Here is a 20,602-nt window from a genome sequence, read left to right as displayed (position 1 = left end):
CTGTGTTTTTAATCCACTCCTGGTTTTGGTTGCAATATGAGGACCACAATACTGACTGAAATATACGTAGTGTGAACCCAGCCTCAAGGTTGTTACATAAACACTTTGGGGGACATGTATGAAAAGGCCTAAATGATCGGCATAAAAATATTCGCAAATGGTATTTTTGCGGAATTTTTTTTTGCATCTGCCCCATCTGCGCCACCTTCGCCAGTGGGGTGGAGAGGGGGTGTTACGGGGGTGCAGCTTCTGCGTGCGCCGCATTTATCATATTTCCAGATGAAAAATTATACTGAAACCTATGCCATCTGGCGTAGGTTTAAAAATTTTGCATGGATGGGTTCCACGCCCATGCGCCTCTACATAAATCCCCTGAGCTCCGGAGCTGCGGGGACATTTGTAAGCCCGGCGTAAAAAACACCTTCAAGAATGACCCCCTTTGACTATCATAGGGGAGTTGATGTCATTGTGGCTATCATGGGGGCACTGCTATCCTTATGGCTGTTATGAGGACATTGTGGTTGGCATAGGGGCATTCAAGACTATAGGGGCAAATTAAAAAGTGTATAGGGGAAACTGTATGACTGCAATCAGAGATGTTGTCTGTGACCCATTGGATTTACTGGAATTGCTGTTTGTTCTCCAAATGAAGCCTATCAGTTTAGTCATCATCTAGTGTGCGGCGGTAAGAATTGGTGCTGTTACAGCTGTGTTTTTAGCCTTATGATATATGTGACTATTAGAGAGAAAAATCCTAGGGGGTTTAGCTAAAGTATGACACGATTACAGAGAACCATACTGCATACTATCCATCACCTCATCTCCGGCTGACCCCAATGTTATCCCCAATGTGCATCAAGTGTTCTCAAGACTAACAAGATCCCTATTCTCTAGACATAGTATACCCTCCTGCCTGGGCCTGTTCTCCCACATACTTTCCTCCTCATTGCATTTTGGGTCAGATCAATAGTACTAGAAACCAATCCCTCCAGGGCATCTGTCAGTGTTCCATAATCTTCTGTCAACTTTGTTTTGTTTGCTTATTGTCCACATTTCCAAAATGGACCTTTCCACCTCCTATATAAAGCTTCCGATGTCTTACAGAGAACTATCAGAGAGAGACAGAGAGACCTTCCTTTGAAGAACAGATCACAGGATAAGAGAAGCAGTAAGATGTTGCAGTAATTTATACAATCTTATCCGAACTACTGAAACATATATGTTAGCTTTTGTTTTACTTGTTCTTAATTTCTTAGATTTTTTTTTTTTGTCTTCATGTATTTTATGTGATGCTATATGGTACCACTATAGGATTCTGTATGTTCAGCGCTATTCTTCCCTGAGAACAATGCTCTGCAATATGGAATCCCACACAGGGATATGGTAGGAAACCATAAGACTTAATGGGAGTCGTATAGAAATGAGCGAAGTGCTCATTTAAACTAAGCCTGTCAGCGCTGCCCCGCTCCCTGCCGCTCCACCCTGGTGCCAGGGAAAAAATGGATCCAATCCTGGGAAACTGGAAGAAGTTTCCCAGGATTGGAATCAGCTTTTCCCGGCATCCTAGGAGGAGTTGCAGGGAGCGCAGCTTCGTTTAGATGAGCGATTTACTCATCTCTAGTGCTAACGTAAGTGTGAACGTACCCTAAGGGTATGTTCGCATAGTGTATTTTTTAAGACATGAGCGGCCGTTGTTGGCAATTAAAACAACAGTTGTTCTTGTCTTAAGATAATGTAATAGATTGACGTATATGGGAAACAACAGCCATTGTTCCTTATAGACTTCAATGCAAGGCAAGAACAGCAGTTGTTTTAATCGCCAACAATCACGATACACTGTGTGAACATACTCCTAGACTTATGTCTAGGAGTGTATTGAAAACACAGAAAGGCTATGTTCACACACTGTTGAAGTTGAGTTGATGGACAGCATTTAATGGTAAATAATGGCCATTGTTTTAATGTAACAGTAATTCTAAGCTGCAAAATGGCGTCCATCCACTCAATTTTAACAGTGTGTGAACATAGCCTTTCTGTGTTTTCAATGCACTTTATGGGTTTGGTTGAAAAATACTGACCAAAATACTGAGCAAAAAGTTTATTGAAATCACAAAAAGGCTATGTTCACACACTGCTGAAATTAAGTGGATGGCTGTCTTTTAACAGCACATAACGGTTGATATTTCAAAACAATGGCCGTTGCTTTAAAGAAACTGTAATTATTTGTCATTAAATGGCAGCCATTGACTACATTTCATCAGTGTGAGAACATAGCCTTTTTTGTGTTTTCAATCCACTCCTGGTTCTGGTTTAAAAATACTGACCAAAATAGTGAGCATAACTACTGTGTGGGAACATAGCCTAAGGCTGGGTTCACACTATGTTTTTGCAATCCATTTTTTTTCATCTGTTTTTGCAAACAACGGATGGAAAAAAGGGATTCAATTGTGTGCATCCGTTTAGATCCCTTTTTTCCATTGACTTTCATTAAAAAAATAAAGCATCCGATTTTTTTTCAACATACACAGAAACGTACTAGACCTTATTTTGGTGTACGTTTAAAAAAAGGGATGCGTTTTAAACCATTTTTTTATAATGTAAGTTAATGAAAAAATGGATCAAAACGGATGTACATAAATGCATCTGTTTCTTCCATCCGTCGGGGGGAAAAAAAAACGGATTGCAAAAACGAAGTGTAAACCTAGCCTTAGAGAGAACTGTCTAAATTTTTTCTGTCAGCAGTTGGAATAAAAGCAGGTCCAGGAGCGGAGCTCACGTTATATAAGGCAGCTTACCGTTCCCTTGGTTATGTCTGTGTATGGACCATGTGTGAAGGCAATAATTTGAATGCTTTGGGGTTAGGTAAGATATATAGCCCCTGCCCATTAGAAACACGATGACACATCTGAACAGTTTCTAGTAACAAAGTCATATCAAAGTGCTGGTCCTGCCTATAGCTGTGTTATATGACTGACACCAATGAGCAGTAGCTGGGATAAGAGTAGGTTGCTGTGGTCAATAGTGAACCTAGATGGTTAGATAGAGGGGTGGTGCCATCCATTACCCAACTGTCCATTCACAAGGTGCCATTGGGTTGTATGGCAGCTGAACACCTAGACTAGTGTAATAGGAGACTGTACAGTGCACTGCAATACTAATGTTGCAGTGTTCTGACATTTGGCCACACATTAAGCTTGTAGTAAAATAAATAAATAAATGCTATAAATATTCCCTAATTTAAGTATTTAGCCTCATTTGTCATTAGTCACATGTAAAAAGAAATAAACTAAACTATAAGGCTATGTTTACACAACGTAAAAGTACGGCCGTTGTTGCCAATGGCAACAACGGCCGTACTTTCTGCGGAGTGCAAAGTAGCCTATTGATCTATGGGATCCCGGCCGGAGCGTATACACATCGTATACGCTTCGGCCGGGATCCCGTGCTGCCCTGCAAATAACTGACCTGTCAGTTTTCTGTGTCCGCAATTCAATGAATTGCGGCCGTAGGAAACCCTGTCAGTTCACATAGTGAAGCGAGCGGCTCCGGCCGCTCGCTTCACTGTGTGCTATGGGAGGTTCTGATGCAGGAGCGTGCTGATGCGCCCGCGTCAGAACCCTCTGGCCAGGGTCATGGAATGGCCAGTTTCATACGACGTGTGAACATAGCCTAAAAATTAAATTATTTAAATAATTATATATCTAGTATCGTGGATGCTACAAAAGAAAAAATGTAGGCCAAAAAAAAAACACACAGAAAAAACAAGCCTCCAGACAAAAGAAAAAAAAAAAGATTTTTATTATGTTCAATTAGTCAAACATGATAAAAGAGTCCAGGAATCCAAATTAGGTGTCATTGTTGAAGTTGTTATAACGAGTGTTTTACAATGAAAAGTATTAAACAATACCTGCCCTCATATGACTCTGAAAAACAATAAAAAGTTATGGCTCTTAAAAGGGGAAGAGAAAAAGTAAAATGCCTGTATCCTTAAGGGGTTAATCTTAAATGTAAGTTTACTCTTACGTTCCTTTTTAAGAAAAGTTCTGGAGGGTTCACAAACTTTTAAGTACCACTGTATATCAGAACTAGTTGATAAGATGGTGTGTTCACCAAAACTGTTGTTATGTCCTTTATGTAGAACTTTTTAGAAGCTGGATTTTATGGGTAATAAACCACTGGTTGTGTCCATATACACACGTATCAGCTATTAGTCATCCTGCAGAGAAATACACCTGGATGTTAATATAGTAACAACTAACTATCAATGTTCGCCCAACATGTTTCACATATTAAGAAGTGTCTTCAGGAGACCGGGATCATTTTTGGTGAACACACAGACAATACCATTTGCCCCTAGTCTATACCATACATTTGGTAATGTCTGGCTAAACCCCATAAGGAGATATAGCATTGTATACTGATTGAAAGGCAGTACTAGTTTAGTACTATCAGATGTATTTTTGCTTTATGCCTAGGAGAGTTTTTGGATATATAATAGCATTTAAGTAAAATAAAAATTAAAGCAGATATCCAGGATTAGGAAAAGCACAGCTACTTGCAAAAACAACACCACTCCTGAGGCTGTGTGTGGTATTACAATTCACCTCCGTTCACTTCAATGGAACAGAGCTGCAAAACCCACACCCAAACTGAGCACAGGAGTGGTGCTGTTTCTGGAAGAAGTGCCAATTTTTTCTAGCCCCTTTAATACTTTCCCCTTGCTAGTGAAGGCCTATAGGGGTTCTCACAAGCTGTTTTGGATAACATTTTTTCTAAACATACTGGCCGCTTGTCCTTGTCTATTATTCCTTTAAAAAAATAACACTCTGGGCAAAATGTATGCATTATTGCTAGTACAGGAACCTTGGGATTGAAGCATGATACAGGGATCCATACAATATGACAGGAGTAATCCCCTTGTCTGCCCCTCAGGTATGCTGAACTGTGTTTCCTGTCCCAGTTAAGTGATCATCCTCCATAGACCTCCACAACTACATAAGTCAGCCGTGACCTCCTGTGTTAAGAGTAGGAGTCATATTGGACAGTGGACGGGTTATCTCAATACAGAAGCCCAAGAAGCCAAGTGCCTGGCTTCAGACACCTTCCAGCAGCTACTGGCCTAATCAGGGCCGTCTTAACAGAATTATGGGCCCCTGGGCAGAGGTGCGAATTGGGCCCCACCCCCCGCGGCCGCCGCCATGAAAACCCCCCATCTTTGCAACCCCGCCCCTAGCCAGTACAATTACGTACAATAAAAAATACAAATTATTGTTAACATAAACTTTAATTCACAACACAGTCTTTCAGCAGCGCAAAAACAAAAAATAACCGTGCGTGCCTCACCTAACCAGACCGGGTTTGGCTTCAAAGTATCCAAAAAACGCAATGGAGACAGCACTTCCAACAGCCATCTGCAGGGTTTATTGTCACACCAGTGCAACATGTCTCATATATACAGAGAGACAACAACATGACTATTATATATGAGAACCATGTTGTCTCCCTGTATGTATACTGTATAATACAATATACAGGGAAACAACACGGCTTATATATAGAGAAGGGCAAAACAACATGTCTCATATATACAGAGGGGCAACAACATGACTATTATATTATATATGAACCATGTTGTTTCCCTGTATACAGAATACAGGGAAACAACATGGTTCATATATAATATAATAGTCATGTTGTTGCTCCTCTGTCTATATGAGACATGTTGTTTTGCCCTTCTCCATATATATGCCAGATAACAAGCAACAAATATTACCACCACATACTGACTAACACCACCGCTGCTACTGACTAATCCACTGTACACAGATCACTATCACCTCATCCAGTCATATAGAGGTACCCAGCTCTACACAGGTTCTGTACACCATATACATTACACTGCAGATACATCAAGTGACTCACATGGGACGTCTTCTCTGATCGGAGTTCTTCCCTTTTCATCTTCTTTTCCATTTGCCCTGGGCCGTTATGAGAACTTCTCCGAGCCACAAATCCACGGAATCTGCCAGACAGACATATTAGGCTCCTCACTCTGTCACCATCCTCATCTCTCTAGACACTGCACATCTGTATTGGCCCCTTATAGATAGCTCCCCCTGTATCCCCCCTATAGATGGCTCCCCCTGTATTACCCCCTTATAGATGTCTCCCCCCTGTATCCCCCCCTTATAGATGGCTCCCCCTGTATCCCCCCCCCCTTATAGATGGCTCCCCCTGTACCCCCCCGTATAGATGGCTCCCCCCGTATTACCCCCTTATAGATGGCTCCCCCTGTATTACCCCCTTATAGATAGCTCCCCCCTGTATTACCCCCTTATAGATGGCTCCCCCCTGTATTACCCCCTTATAGATGGCTCCCCCCTGTATTACCCCCTTATAGATCTCTCCCCTGTATTCCCCCCTTATAGATGGCTCCCCCTGTATCCCCCCCTACAGATGGCTCCCCCCTGTATTACCCCCTTATAGATGGCTCCCCCCTGTATCCCCCCCTCGTATAGATGGCTCCCCCCTGTATCTCCCCCGTATAGATGGCTCCCCCATATTCCCCCCCTTATAGATGGCTCCCCCCTGTATCCCCCCCTATAGATGGCTCCCCCGTATTCCCCCCTTATAGATGGCTCCCCCGTATTCCCCCCTTATAGATGGCCCCCCCTGTATCCCCCCCCTCGTATAGATGGCTCCCCCCTGTATCCCCCCCCTCGTATAGATGGCTCCCCCCTGTATCCCCCCCTATAGATGGCTCCCCCCTGTATCCCCCCCTCATATAGATGGCTCCCACCTGTATCCCCCCCTATAGATTGCTCCCCCCTGTATCCCCCCCTCGTATAGATGGCTCCCCCCTGTATCCCCCCTATAGATGGCTCCCCCCTCTATCCCCCCCTCACGTATAGATGGCTCCCCCCTGTATCCCCCCTATAGATGGCTCCCCCCTCTATCCCCCCCTCACGTATAGATGGCTCCCCCCTGTATCCCCCCCTATAGATGGCTCCCCCCTGTATCCCCCCCTCATATAGATGGCTCCCACCTGTATCCCCCCCTATAGATTGCTCCCCCCTGTATCCCCCCCTCGTATAGATGGCTCCCCCCTGTATCCCCCCTATAGATGGCTCCCCCCTCTATCCCCCCCTCGTATAGATGGCTCCCCCCTGTATCCCCCCTATAGATGGCTCCCCCCTCTATCCCCCCCTCACGTATAGATGGCTCCCCCCTGTATCCCCCCCTATAGATGGCTCCCCCCTGTATCCCCCCCTCATATAGATGGCTCCCACCTGTATCCCCCCCTATAGATTGCTCCCCCCTGTATCCCCCCCTCGTATAGATGGCTCCCCCCTGTACCCCCCCGTATAGATGGCTCCCCCCGTATTACCCCCTTATAGATGGCTCCCCCTGTATTACCCCCTTATAGATAGCTCCCCCCTGTATTACCCCCTTATAGATGGCTCCCCCCTGTATTACCCCCTTATAGATGGCTCCCCCCTGTATTACCCCCTTATAGATCTCTCCCCTGTATTCCCCCCTTATAGATGGCTCCCCCTGTATCCCCCCCTACAGATGGCTCCCCCCTGTATTACCCCCTTATAGATGGCTCCCCCCTGTATCCCCCCCCCGTATAGATGGCTCCCCCCTGTATCTCCCCCGTATAGATGGCTCCCCCATATTCCCCCCCTTATAGATGGCTCCCCCCTGTATCCCCCCCTATAGATGGCTCCCCCGTATTCCCCCCTTATAGATGGCTCCCCCGTATTCCCCCCTTATAGATGGCCCCCCCTGTATCCCCCCCCTCGTATAGATGGCTCCCCCCTGTATCCCCCCCCTCGTATAGATGGCTCCCCCCTGTATCCCCCCCTATAGATGGCTCCCCCCTGTATCCCCCCCTCATATAGATGGCTCCCACCTGTATCCCCCCCTATAGATTGCTCCCCCCTGTATCCCCCCCTCGTATAGATGGCTCCCCCCTGTATCCCCCCTATAGATGGCTCCCCCCTCTATCCCCCCCTCACGTATAGATGGCTCCCCCCTGTATCCCCCCTATAGATGGCTCCCCCCTGTATCCCCCCTATAGATGGCTCCCCCTGTATCCCCCCCCTCGTATAGATGGCTCCCCCCTGTATCCCTTCCTATAGATGGCTCCCCCTGTATCCCACCCTATAGATGGCTCCCCCCTGTATCCCCCTATAGATAGCTCCCCCCTGTATCCCCCCTATAGATGGCTCCCCCTGTATCCCCCCTATAGATGGCTCCCCCCTGTATCGCCCCCTATAGATGGCTCCCCCCTGTATCCCCCCCTATAGATGGCTCCCCCCTGTACCCCCCCCTATAGATGGCTCCCCCTGTATCCCCCCCAAAAGATGGCTCCCCCCTGTATCCCCCCTATAGATGGCTCCCCCCTGTATCCCCCCCTATAGATGGCTCCTCCCTGTATCCCCCCTTATAGATGGCTCCCCCGTATTCCCCCCTTATAGATGGCTCCCCCCTGTACCCCCCCATATAGATGGCTCCCCCTGTATCCCCCCAAAAGATGGCTCCCCCCTGTATCCCCCCTATAGATAGCTCCCCCCTGTATCCCCCCCTATAGATGGCTCCTCCCTGTATCCCCCCTTATAGATGGCTCCCCCCTGTATCCCCCCCTATAGATGGCTCCCCCCTGTATCCCCCCTTTAGATGGCTCCCCCTGTATCCCCCCTATAGATGGCTCCCCCCTGTATCCCCCCATAGATGGCTCCCCCCTGTATCCCCCCTATAGATGGCTCCCACCTGTGTCCCCCTTATAGATGGCTCCCCCGTATTCCCCCCTTATAGATGGCTCCCCCCCTGTATCCCCCCTTATAGATGGCTCCCTCCTGTATCCCCCCCCCCTCTCGTATAGATGGCTCCCCCTGTACAGTATCCCCCCCTTATAGATGGCTCCCCTCCCCTGTATTCCCCCCTTACAGTTTGCCCCCTGCACAGCAGATAAAAAAAACAAACACCCAACTCACCTACCAGCGCTCCCCCGTCGCTGCTTCCTCTCCTCTTCTGCCCCCGGCTGATGCGTCGCTCCCTGGGGGATTCTCAGGGAGCGCACACATCCGGAAGCTCAGTGTGCGCCCAGGCCGGGACTTCCGGTACAGGAAGCCCCAGCGACGCGCACTTAGGTTCCTGATGCGTGCGCTCCCGGAGAATCCCCCTGGGAGCGACGCATCAGCCGGGGCCGGATTTCCTCTTGCAACCGCAAGCAAGAAAGTGCTTGCGGTCGCAAGAGAAGGTGAAGGGGGAGCATGCAGGGCCGTCTTACCCATTGGGCATGGGAGGCGGCTGCCCGGGGACAATTGCGTCCCTCAGCAGGGGCCCCCTAGGACGCAAGGGCCCCGGGCAGCCGCCTACCATGCCCAATGGGTAAGACGGCCCTGGGCCTAATAAAGAAGCAGGACGCATAAAGCATTTTTAACATTAGGCACTTTTCACACTTGATAAGAGACCAGCTGTTCCGTGACCCGGCCTGGTCACGAAACTGAGGGGCTCAGAAAACATCATCCCGACCGGTACTGCAGTATGAACTAACAGGGTTTTCTGCGGACGCTATTCATTGAATAGCGGCCGCAGAAAACTGACATGTCAGTTTCTCTCAGCGGCGCTAGGGATCCAGCCGGAGCGTATACACTCCGGCTGGGATTCCTCAAATGGCAGCACTACGTGACTATGTGATTACGGTCGTGATTAATAAATACGGAACTTATGTAGTGTGAACATAGCCTTAAAGCAGCGGCGTAGCTACTAAAGAGGCAGGGTAGGCAGCTGCTATAGGACCCGTGTCGGAGGGGGGCCCGGGGGGGGGGGGCTGGAGAAGGTAAGAGTGTCCTGTGTCCTCCTGCTTAACCCCTATGTACTGCCGTGTGACCCAATGTTTACTTACATGCTGCAACACAAAAAAGGGGTTAGAGGGGTAGTGCGGTGCTAATCAATTATTCACAAAATAACACACATTGCAAAGTTATACAACTTTGTAATGTGTGTTATGTATGTGAATGCCCCCCCCCCCCCCCGTGTTCCCCCCCCACCCACGCTAGACCTGGAAGTGTTGGTGCATTAAACTTATCGCATTCGTGTCGACCCCCGTCCGCCATCTTGTGACAATGACGTCACAATGACGTAATGTGTGTAAGGGTACAAACACACACACCGTATACGCAGCAAATACGCAGCAGATCTGCAGCAGATTTGATGGTGCAGATTTGATGCTGTTTTCAGTTATTTAGATCTAATCTGCTGCGTATTTGTTGCGTTTTTGTTGCGTATTTGTTGCGTATCGCAGCAGTAAATATGCTACGTATACGGTGTGTGTGTTTATACCCTTATTTTGTGAATAATTGTTTAGCACTGCACTACCCCTTTAATAGGCAGAAGACAAAGAGATCTGTGCTTAACTGCACTGATAACCTCTGTTCTCTGCCTGCTGCAATCAAGTAGGAAAATGCACAGAAGTCAGGGGTTATCAGTGCACCAGCATCAAAGCAAAGATCTCCTTGTCTTCTGATCTTTGGGTCACTTACACACTGCAGTACATAAGGGGTTAAGCAGAAGGTAGTGTGCTCCTGTACCTATGTATTTAACCAGAAGGGCTTCTAATGGGCCCTTACAGTTAAATACAGTGAAATATGCAAAACAAGAGTCCGTGGAGCCTCAGTTACGAGTCTCAAAACACGGGATAGCCACATATCTCTAGCCTGTTGCCAACGCAAGTTAAATACAGTGGACTGACAGAGTAAGCAGCCATTGGCTCTCTGCTCTGCCAGTCACTCCTGTGGCTGCAGGCAGGATTCTGCCCCTGTCCAGAAGAGATTTTATTTTTGGCCACATCACCAAGCCTATATATATATATATATATATATATATATATATATATATATATATATATTATATGCAGTGCTTTGTGTTGTGCATGGTGGAGGCCCGGACAGTTTTTTGCTATGGGGCCCCATGAATCCTAGCTACGCTCCTGCCTTAACCCTAGACGACCTAGGACGTACCGGTACGTCCTGAGCTATGAAGCGTGCTCAAAGCAGGTGGGGGTCGGCAACAGTCAGCAGCCGGCACCTCACCGTTAATGACACGCTGCAGTAATCGCGCTGCAGTGTGACATTAACTTCTTAAACGACACGGCGTTTAAGTGTAAGTGACAGGGGAGTTCCCTGTCACTTAGCAATTGGGACCCCCGCAGGTCCCGAGCGCTGTATCGGACCGCCGGAGGTCTCTTACCTTCCTCCGTGCGGTCCGATCAGCGATCTGTTCACTGAGCCAGCACAGGCAGGATCAATGAGGCTCCCAGGCTCAATGAGCAGATCGCCGATAACACTGATCAATGCTATGCCATAGCAGTGATCAGTGTGAATAATCACACTAATTTATGTACAAGTCCCCCAAAGGGACTTAAAATGTATAAAAAAAAAAAGTTAAAATCACCAATACACTACCCCAAAGCCCCTCCCCCAATAAAAGTTTAAAGCACCCCCCCTTTCCCATTATATAAATAAAACATATACAAAAAATAAATAAATAAACATATAATATACCGTAGCGTGCGTAATTGTCCGATCTATTAAAATATAACAAGCGTCATAGCAAACGGCGTAGACGAAAAGAGGGAAAAAAGTGCGTCGATTACCGATTTTATGTTACATTATATATAAAATAAAATTTATAAAAAGTGATCAAAACGTCCGATCTTCACAAATATGGTATTAATAAAAGCTAGAGATCGTGGCGGAAAAAATTACACCGCATACAGCCCCATAGGTGAAAAAATAAAACCGTTATAAGCGTCACAATAGGCCCATTTTATTAATAAGTAATTGCCAAAAAAAAGGATTTTATAAAAAAAAAATATATAAAACATTAGAAAATCTGTGTAAACCTGCATATGGTTGTGTTCAGACTGACCTATAGAATAATGATATCATGTCGCTTTTACCATATAGTGCATTACGTAGACACAGGAACCCCCCCCCCCCCCCCCCCCCCCCCAAAAACGTTACCATATTGCATTCTTTTTTACCTATTTATATCTTTAATAAATGCTATATTTGGGATTCCATCATACATGTTATGGTAAAATGAAAGACGCCATTACAAAGTACAAACTATTCCTTGTTATGGCTGTAACAAACAAGCCATTACATGGCCCTGTAGATAGAAAACGGAAAGTGCTGGAGCTCTTAAAAGGGGAGGAGGGAAAAATGAAAACGCAAAGATCAAAATTTGCGCGGTCCACTGGGTCATTTTGGGCCTGGTCCTCAAAGGGTTAAAGTGCAGTACACAGATAATACCATTATCTCTAAACTAAGTAAACTTCCTATGACCCGGCGCCTCCTCTACTCAGCTAGTCCCATGGTGGTCTGTGTCATAACTATTGACTTCTCATCATCAAAGGGCTCAGTATTTAACACAGGGAAAACTAGACCCCAATTGGTGCTGTGGTATCTGCTGTTCCTGTCCATGTTTAATATCTCCATGCATTATCTCTATTTACAGAGCAATGATGAGCCTCATAACAAACAACGTGGGCACCCTGGAGAATCCACGGAAGTTTTTGAACCAGGACTTTAAAAAGTTAAGACAATATCACTTGAGGAGGGGCGAGCGGTTTAATGATGAATTATTCCCAGCAAACAAGAAAAGCATTGGTTGCAGTATGAAAAATATTAACAGCATAGAATGGAAAAGACCAACGGTTAGTCATATGTGTGTACTATATAGTATAATATTATTGGAAATGGGGATAAAAGTTAAAGGAGTATTCCAAGCTTTTATATTATGAATAGAACCACGGATACAACACATCTATTCATTCCTATGGAGTGACGGAAAGAGACAAGTACACCGGAAGAGTGCAGTACTCGGCTCTTTCAGTCGGCTCCATAGGAATGAATAGAGCCGCGGGTACAGAGGTCGCAATCCATGCGATCTCCTAAATTGCCTGCTCTATGGAAACCGACAGAACTGTAATGCACACAATAATGCCATATTACCGTCTCATTGATGTCAATAAGAGAACAGTGAGTTATAGAGTAAATATCATGTCACAGGGGTTCAGGTGCTGAGACCCCAAAAGACTGCTTGAATGAAAAGACAAAAACGCTTAGCTGAACAAAGTGCCTGTTTCTATTCAAACCTGCTTGTTTTAAGGAGAAACTGACATGAACAGTACATACATACCTTCCACCCTGCTCTGTGATCCATCATCCCCAGCCTGACAATGTCACAGAGGTGTGTGTCTGTGACGCTGTCAGTGCCCTCCCCGCACAGCCGCTGCCCGGCCTGGGGTATCTTTAGGCCGCCTGTCTGTAAATCTTTGTGGAGGATGTGGGCAGCGGCCTGAAGATACTACATCGGCTGGAGAGCGGGGCGGGCAGCGACTGTGTGGGCTGGGTGCTGACAATGTCACAGACGCACCTCTAAGTACATGTGATCACCATCTCCATTCTGTGGGCCAGGCAAGCTTTAGCACGTCTTCTGTAACCCCTGCGCATCACTGAGTCACATTGGTGTGCAAAGCAGAAGCAGAATAAACCAGTGGTGGTTGGGTACCAGGCAGTTGGCTCTGGTTCTACTGCACAGGGACCCAGGGCAGTGGAGGGGCCTGCCAGTCTTAGACTCCCATGGGCCCCCTTCACTGGCATAACTCGCAGTGCCCAGCATTTCCAGAAGTCAGGGGCTACAAGTGACCCTTTAACTGCAAGCGCTTCTCATGAGTGCTCGCAGTTAAAAGCATAGCGATGATTGACAGTGCAAGGAGCTATTGGCTCCCCACCTTGCCAAATACTCTTGTGGCCAAAGGTAGCATTATACCTCAGGCCACAAGAGGCTGCTTCCTCCCCCAGCACGCCATCAGTGCACTAGTGACGTCATTCATGCACATAGAGCAGGGAGAGAAAAAGCTGGAAAACGGCAGAGCTTCAGCTTGGTAAGTTTATACTTTTACTCAGGGGGGAAGATGCCAACATGAAAGAGGTATGCCTATGGGGGGGTGGGGTTGCCAAACTATTAAAGGGAGTGCCTAACATGGGGGGGAGAGGTCTAACTATTAGGACAGATGCCTAACATTGGGGACTAAAAAGGGGTTTACCTACAATGGGGTCCCTACTATATTGGGAGATACTACCTAGTGGGGGGGGGGGGGGGGCTAACGTATGTTCACCTACAGGGGATGCCTACTGGAGGAGGGGGGGGTGCTACCAGGGGGGGTTACCTACAGGAGAATTCTACATACTGGGAGGAGGGGGGGTTACTGCTGGGGAGTTACCTACAGGAGAATGCCTACCTACCAGGGGCCTACCTGCACAGGGAAACCTCACTGCTATGTGGGTGCACAGAGGGGCTCGACTACTTCATGGAGACAAAGGGACCTATCTTCTATATGGAGGGATAGAGGGTTTTATCTACTTTATAAAGACACTGATGGGACTGTTCATCAATGTAAGAGCAAAGAGGGGGCCTAAGTATCAAGGGCCCACATTGGCTTTATATACTATAAGTGGCAACAAAGTGGACACTGTTACAGTGTGGAACAACACAGATGGGGACTTTATATAGAGGGGAGGATGGTGCATAAATGAAGAGCTTAAAATTATTGGCAAATTCTTCAGAGACAAGGCATCACCAGGAGAAGTCTTCATGGTGGCTGGGCCAGATGAAGAAGAAAGGGAAAAAGTGGGCAACTCAGAGAAGACACCGCCTGTGAGTCACTGGATGTAACTGCACTGTGATCACTTATATGGTGTGCAGAGCCTGAGTACCATTGTTATCTACCTCTATATGAGTCAGTGTATGGGGGGATATTTATTTATTAATGGTATGGTGGTATTAGTCACTATTTGGGGGTAACAGTTGTGTTCATAGTGTGGTGATAACTTTCCTTATATTCTGGGATTATTGTCAATTCTTGTCTTTGTTTACTGGATTTGGTCAATACCAGTGTGACAGTATAGTGATATATGTGGTGATGATATGGTAACATTATATAATATATATTTGTTATATCCTTGTTAGTGCTATTCTGGGGTCCACAGAACTATGTATTCCAATCTACCACAAAGCATCCAATATATCTAGGACCCTCTAACTACAACAGCTGCAAACAATACAACTACAACTACCAGCATTACTGACAGACTGCAGCCCTCAGAATATGCTGGGATTTGAAGTACAAATGAGCAGACAACTCAGTGGGTTGTCCTTTGAGAAACAACGCTCATCAGTTGTCTTTGTTGTCATTTACAAGGACGTTGTGGTCACAGATACAGGTCAGTCCAGGATGGCACTCAGTCAGCTTGTTGCCTCTCACTGGTTCTTCACTGGTGGCCCCAGCATCAGTTCCACTGGTGGCCAAAGGTACCCCGATCTAACATTGGGGCCAACTCAGACTGCAGTACAGCACAGACATTGGGCCCAACAGAAAATCATCTAGTGAGCCTCAATGTCTATGTTGGGATGTGGGGCCCTCCCAGGAATCCGGAACACACGTCCCAGATTCCTGGGCAAACATATCATTAATCTGTATGTGTGCCTTTAAGGCAGGATGGTGGCCATCTGCTGTCTGTGTCCGCTTCTGCTGAGGTGCAGTGCATGTTGGGAGATGTAATTTCCCGGCTGGTGTCATGATGCCAAATTGGGATCATTTGTCAAAGTTTGAGTATAAGGGCAGCGTAGACAAGCAGGAAAGATGTCAAACAATCGGTAGGGGATCGGTGAGTGCACCTATACGCTATTTGTGCATTTTATTTTTTATGAGTTTGCCGCACTTTAATAATAAAATTCTGTTAGTAGTGGCTGAAGCTTTTTATTAATTAACCTTCTTACTGTCCAGGATTTTTCAGTGCTATATAAATTGGTGTTTATGAGTACTCATTGTTTTCAAGGTCTGGATGTAGCTATAATTATTGTTTTTTTATGCAGGAAACATGTAACAACCCGCAGCTCATTGTGGATGGAACCAGCCAGTTTGACATTATACAAACGGACCTCGGTAAGATAAGTTATCGGTACTACCAATTTGGTGCAGATGTTCAGTCTGCTGCCCTAGCCCTGTGTCTGTCCCTGCCAGGGCAGGGTGGTTTGTTGGTACCTTCCTATAATCCAGGACCTTGCATACATTATCCACCAGTCTTCCACTGGGATGCCCCTGCTACAGCAGGGGCTTTAAAGTGGATGCATCACCTAAAATTTCTTTACTGATTAGAGTCAGATTAAAAAAACGTATTCTTTCATAATAATTTGTTTCTATTTTCTGACTCATTTTTTTTTTTATTTTACTTTTTGTTTATTGTTATGGGGGCTGACATCATGCCTGGGTTGTTCTTAACAGCATTTACAGCAAGCCTCACGGACATAGGTATAGTAGACAGACTCTGTCCCCTTGTGATGAATGTAAAACATTACTGAGCATTCTCTGTGACCTTTAGGTCATTCCACAGGGAGCTGCTATTGTCTACCCTATCAACTGGTGTCACATGTCGCTGCAGTGCTGTACAAATCACTTTACAGCAGCCTCCCCTGATCACCACAGAAACAACAGAAAGTCTCAGCTTAGTTTTAGCCCCAGTGGTGAAAATGAAAGGATTTTAGGATGATTTTAGAACATTGATAGAAAAATAGAAAATAAGAAAAACGTCACCAAAACTTCTTTAAAAAGTTTTTAACCTAAAAACATTGGGGGAGATTTATCAAACATGGTGTAAAGTGAAACTGGCTCAGTTGCCCCTAGCAACCAATCAGATTCCACCTTTCATTCCTCACAGACTCTTTGGAAAATGAAAGGTGGAATCTGATTGGTTGCTAGGGGCAACTGAGCCAGTTTCACTTTACACCATGTTTGATAAATCTCCCCCATTATTTATACGATAAGTAATTTTTTCACAACATATTCCCTTTAAGAAAGTGGAGATGTGAGTGTTTACAAGTTCTGTTGCAAATTTGAAAGGATTTGGTAAGGTCTTGAATTTTGGGAGAGTTGACTTTAGTTCACTTGGGGCAGAGTTTCCCTACCCTTTCCACTTCGGGGCACCCATACCAAATAACATTCTACAAAATTCAAAAAACATCATTCAGTGACCCACAGGTGATGTCTTCTTTGATCTGAGGTTTTCCCTTTTTTTTTTCCTCTCCATCCGGCCCAGACCACCATGACAATTTCTTCTATTCATCTCTTCAGAAACTACCAAACAAGCATTGTAGGCTACACACTTTTCCAGCAACTTCCTTTCCTTTTCCTTCTTAGGGTCCCAAACAGTAGTGATACTGCTGTTGGTTGTCATGTGTAGTAAAGTGAGTGAGTATGTGGGTTCCCCCCTGTATGTATGCCCACTGCTGTGCCCATAGTTATATTACCCCCTACTGTGCACCCCTACATGGTAATATTACTTCTGCTGTTCCCCTTACAGTAATAATGCCCTCTGCTGTGCCCGCCATAAAGTAATAATGCCATTTGCTGCTCTTCACCATATAGTAATAATGCCCCCTGCTGTTTCCCTCCATATACTTATAATGCCCTTTGCTGTTCCCCTCCATATAGTAATGTCTCCTGCTGTTACCTCCATATAGTAATAATGCCCCCTGCTGTTCCCCTCCATATAGTAATAATGCCCCCTGCTGTTTCCTTCCATACTGTATAGTAATAATGCCCTCTGCTATTCCCATCCATATACTCCAGATGCTTCCCACTACATAGGCTTGGAGAACAGGACATTTTTTACAAAAAGATTCAGCTTGGTAACCAGAGAGCCTCGGCACCCCAGTTGGGAATCACTAACAAGGTTTTTCACCCAAACTTTGCTGTAGATTTCCAAAGTCTTATATTTATTTGAATCCAGAGTTACATTTAATACAAATAATGTACGACTTTGTCGTCTCTGTCCACATCTGCATTGAGGCTTCTGTTCAGAATGGAATCCATAAAGTTGTGCCAGATTGAATTGGATGGATCCAAATGGTGCCCAATGGGCATAAATGACATATTGGGGTCTGTCAGTGTTCTTCAAGGTTTCCTTTCTTACAGTAAAGACTGTAAAGATGTTGCTCTTGAATCATCATGAAGACAGTAACCCATACATACATGTCTAGTGTCAAATTACAGAAAATCATCCAGAATCACAAAAAAAGTAGTTTTTTTTTCTTTGCCTTTTAGGGTAAAAAAAATAATTATAAGCACAGTTTTCTGTGTCTGGCACTACAATGGTCTCAAAAGGTCCAGCAGAAGACAATTCTATTTGAAGCCAATAACTTGCCACTACTAAGACTGGTGATGCCCCTCTTGACTCTGAACACATATGTGCCTTGATCTTTTAATATTAGTTGGCCTCATATCTACCAGGGTCACCCTTGTGTCCCATTGACTCTTGTTGATCTTAGGACAGGATGGGTAACCGGATTATTGACGATTTTACAGGTGATTGTTGGCTGTTATCCGCAATTGCAGCCGTCACAGTGAAACCTGGAGTATTGAAAAACATCATGCCGCTGGATCAAGGGTTCTCAAAAGACTATGCTGGAATATTTCATTTCAGAGTAAGATGCAAATGATCATTTATTTTGCTGACTGATTTAATAGGAATGTGAAGATACAAAGACTTGGATACTACAAACATACACATTGGACACGTGCATGGACCAATCAGTATACCAAGGAAATATATTACCAAATTGCTCTGTCATTTTGAAAGCTGCCATATTTGCTTAAATTTAAACATTTAGGCTATGTTCCCACACAGTAGTTTTGCTTAGCATTTTGGTCAGTATTTTGCATACAAAACCAGGAGTGCACAGTAAGGTCACAAGTAACTTGACCTCAGATTACCCTCCTGGCTTCACACAGTGTATAAACAACTGGCCAGGGATGTTGTTTGCATCAGCTGTCTTGGAAGGGAGGGGAAAGAGATGGACTGAACAGCTTAGATACAGTTTTCTATGTCTTTAGCAGAAAGCAGCAGGCTCAGATTCTATACATATGCATTTATGTTATTTTGATTTATGAACTTGTCTAAGCCTGTTTTGAAGTCCTCCACTGCACTACAGCATGGCCTGTTCAGGTCTATGTAAAGTTGGTGATGTCACGTCACATAAACTGCCGGCACCTGCTGCTCCAGTCTGTCCCACGTCTGTGACGTGACATCACCAACTTTACAGTCTGTACGCTCATGCATGCGAGCAGGGCCCTCACTCCTCATGTATGGATAATTATGTGTATATCTCTGTAACGTCTTTTTGTCTATGCATGTACCCCCAGAATTGTAAAGTGCTGCAGAATCTGTTGGCGCTATATAAATAAAAATTATTATTATTTTTACAGGGACCTGAACCCACCATGCTGTAGTAAGTGCAGGGAAAAAGAACTATAGTGCGTTTCCCATAATAGGTGTCTATTAGTAATTTTCATAACTTTTGTTGGGCAATAACATATGCTAAAATTATTTTGCCTGGATTTCCCCTTTAATAAACAAGTTAAACAAAACAGGGCCCAGTACTGACCCTTGGGGTACACCACTTATTACCGGGATTCAGAGTAGGAATCATTGACCACCACTCTCTGGGTACGGTCATTAAAGGGGTTATCCAGTGCTACAAAAACATGACCACTTTCTTTCAGAGACAACACAACTCGTCTCCAGTTCAGGTGTGGTTTGCAATTAAGCTCTATTCACTTCAATAGAACTGAGAAGCGAAACCCCGCCCAAGCTGGAGACAAGAGTGGTGCTGTCTCTGGAAGAAAGTGGCCATGTTTTTGTAGCGCTGGATAAACCCTTTAAGCCAGTTTTCAATCCACTTACAGACTAAACCTAAACCAATAGACCTTTATTTACCAGACGCCCATGAAGGACTGTGTCAAAGGTTTTTGCAAAATCCAGGTACACTATATCCACAGCCACCCCCTACCAGGCTCGTACTTATCTGTTATTGGAATTTCCTTGGTTTACATTTTGTGGCTTATCCGTACCTGGCTGGCCTTGGTATGGGCTGTGTGACCATTCTGTACTCCTGATGGGCCCTGCACAGAGTAGGAAAGGTCATCCAGTTGGGAGCTGATGCCTAGGAGGCTCACTGTTCCCCTACTAGACATGACAAGTTTCTTTTAATATTTGCTTTCGGTTTTCAGCTTTGGCACCTTGGGCAGTGGCATGATGTTGTGATTGATGACAAGTTGCCATTCCTAAAAGGAAAATATATGTCCACACAGCCCCCCGGCGGGAATGAATTCTGGCCTTGTCTTTTGGAGAAAGCATATGCAAAGTAAGTATTCAGCTTCTTTAGGATGTTGATTAGAAGTAAATTGAGAAACGTCTCACTAACCACAAGCCTCCTTATGAGAGATACTTGGGGATATCATTGGCCATTTGAGTTTTTTTAAACTCAACATTCCATCCATGGATCCAATGTTGAAGCCGTGTAAGACCAGGAATGTCCTATAATCCATGTATAGACATTAATGTGGAGCGAGCACTAAAATGTTTGAGTGCTTTTTACTCGAGTCAAGAATTTTTCAATGTTCAAGTGCTTGACTTGCATAACGAACTCCACTGAAATCAATGGAAGACTCAAGCATTTAACCATGTAC

At 45.3% G+C, this 20,602-nt stretch overlaps 1 protein-coding gene across 4 annotated transcripts in view; it reads left to right on the top strand.

Moving 5' to 3' along the window:
• The first annotated feature begins 1,102 nt into the window (after window positions 1-1,102).
• Window positions 1,103-20,602, top strand: part of LOC138774368 (calpain-8-like) — a 47,791-nt gene continuing 28,291 nt past the window's right edge. The window contains exons 1-5 of one of the 4 annotated variants that reach the window (XM_069955154.1): window positions 1,103-1,168; window positions 12,529-12,727; window positions 15,952-16,021; window positions 18,440-18,558; window positions 20,144-20,277. In XM_069955154.1, the coding sequence (XP_069811255.1) occupies window positions 12,533-12,727; window positions 15,952-16,021; window positions 18,440-18,558; window positions 20,144-20,277 (518 nt within the window). In that variant the 5' untranslated portion in view covers window positions 1,103-1,168; window positions 12,529-12,532. Of the gene's footprint in view, window positions 1,169-12,528; window positions 12,728-15,951; window positions 16,022-16,895; window positions 16,982-17,290; window positions 17,320-18,439; window positions 18,559-20,143; window positions 20,278-20,602 lie in introns of those variants that run through there. The other 3 variants (XM_069955156.1, XM_069955155.1, XM_069955157.1) reach the window with 3 other exon arrangements.

The sequence above is a fragment of the Dendropsophus ebraccatus genome, chromosome 15 (assembly GCF_027789765.1).
Source record: "Dendropsophus ebraccatus isolate aDenEbr1 chromosome 15, aDenEbr1.pat, whole genome shotgun sequence".
Lineage (NCBI taxonomy): Eukaryota > Metazoa > Chordata > Amphibia > Anura > Hylidae > Dendropsophus > Dendropsophus ebraccatus.
The sequence above is the reverse complement of the archived record's forward strand: the minus strand, read 5'-3'. Positions and strand labels throughout refer to the sequence as shown.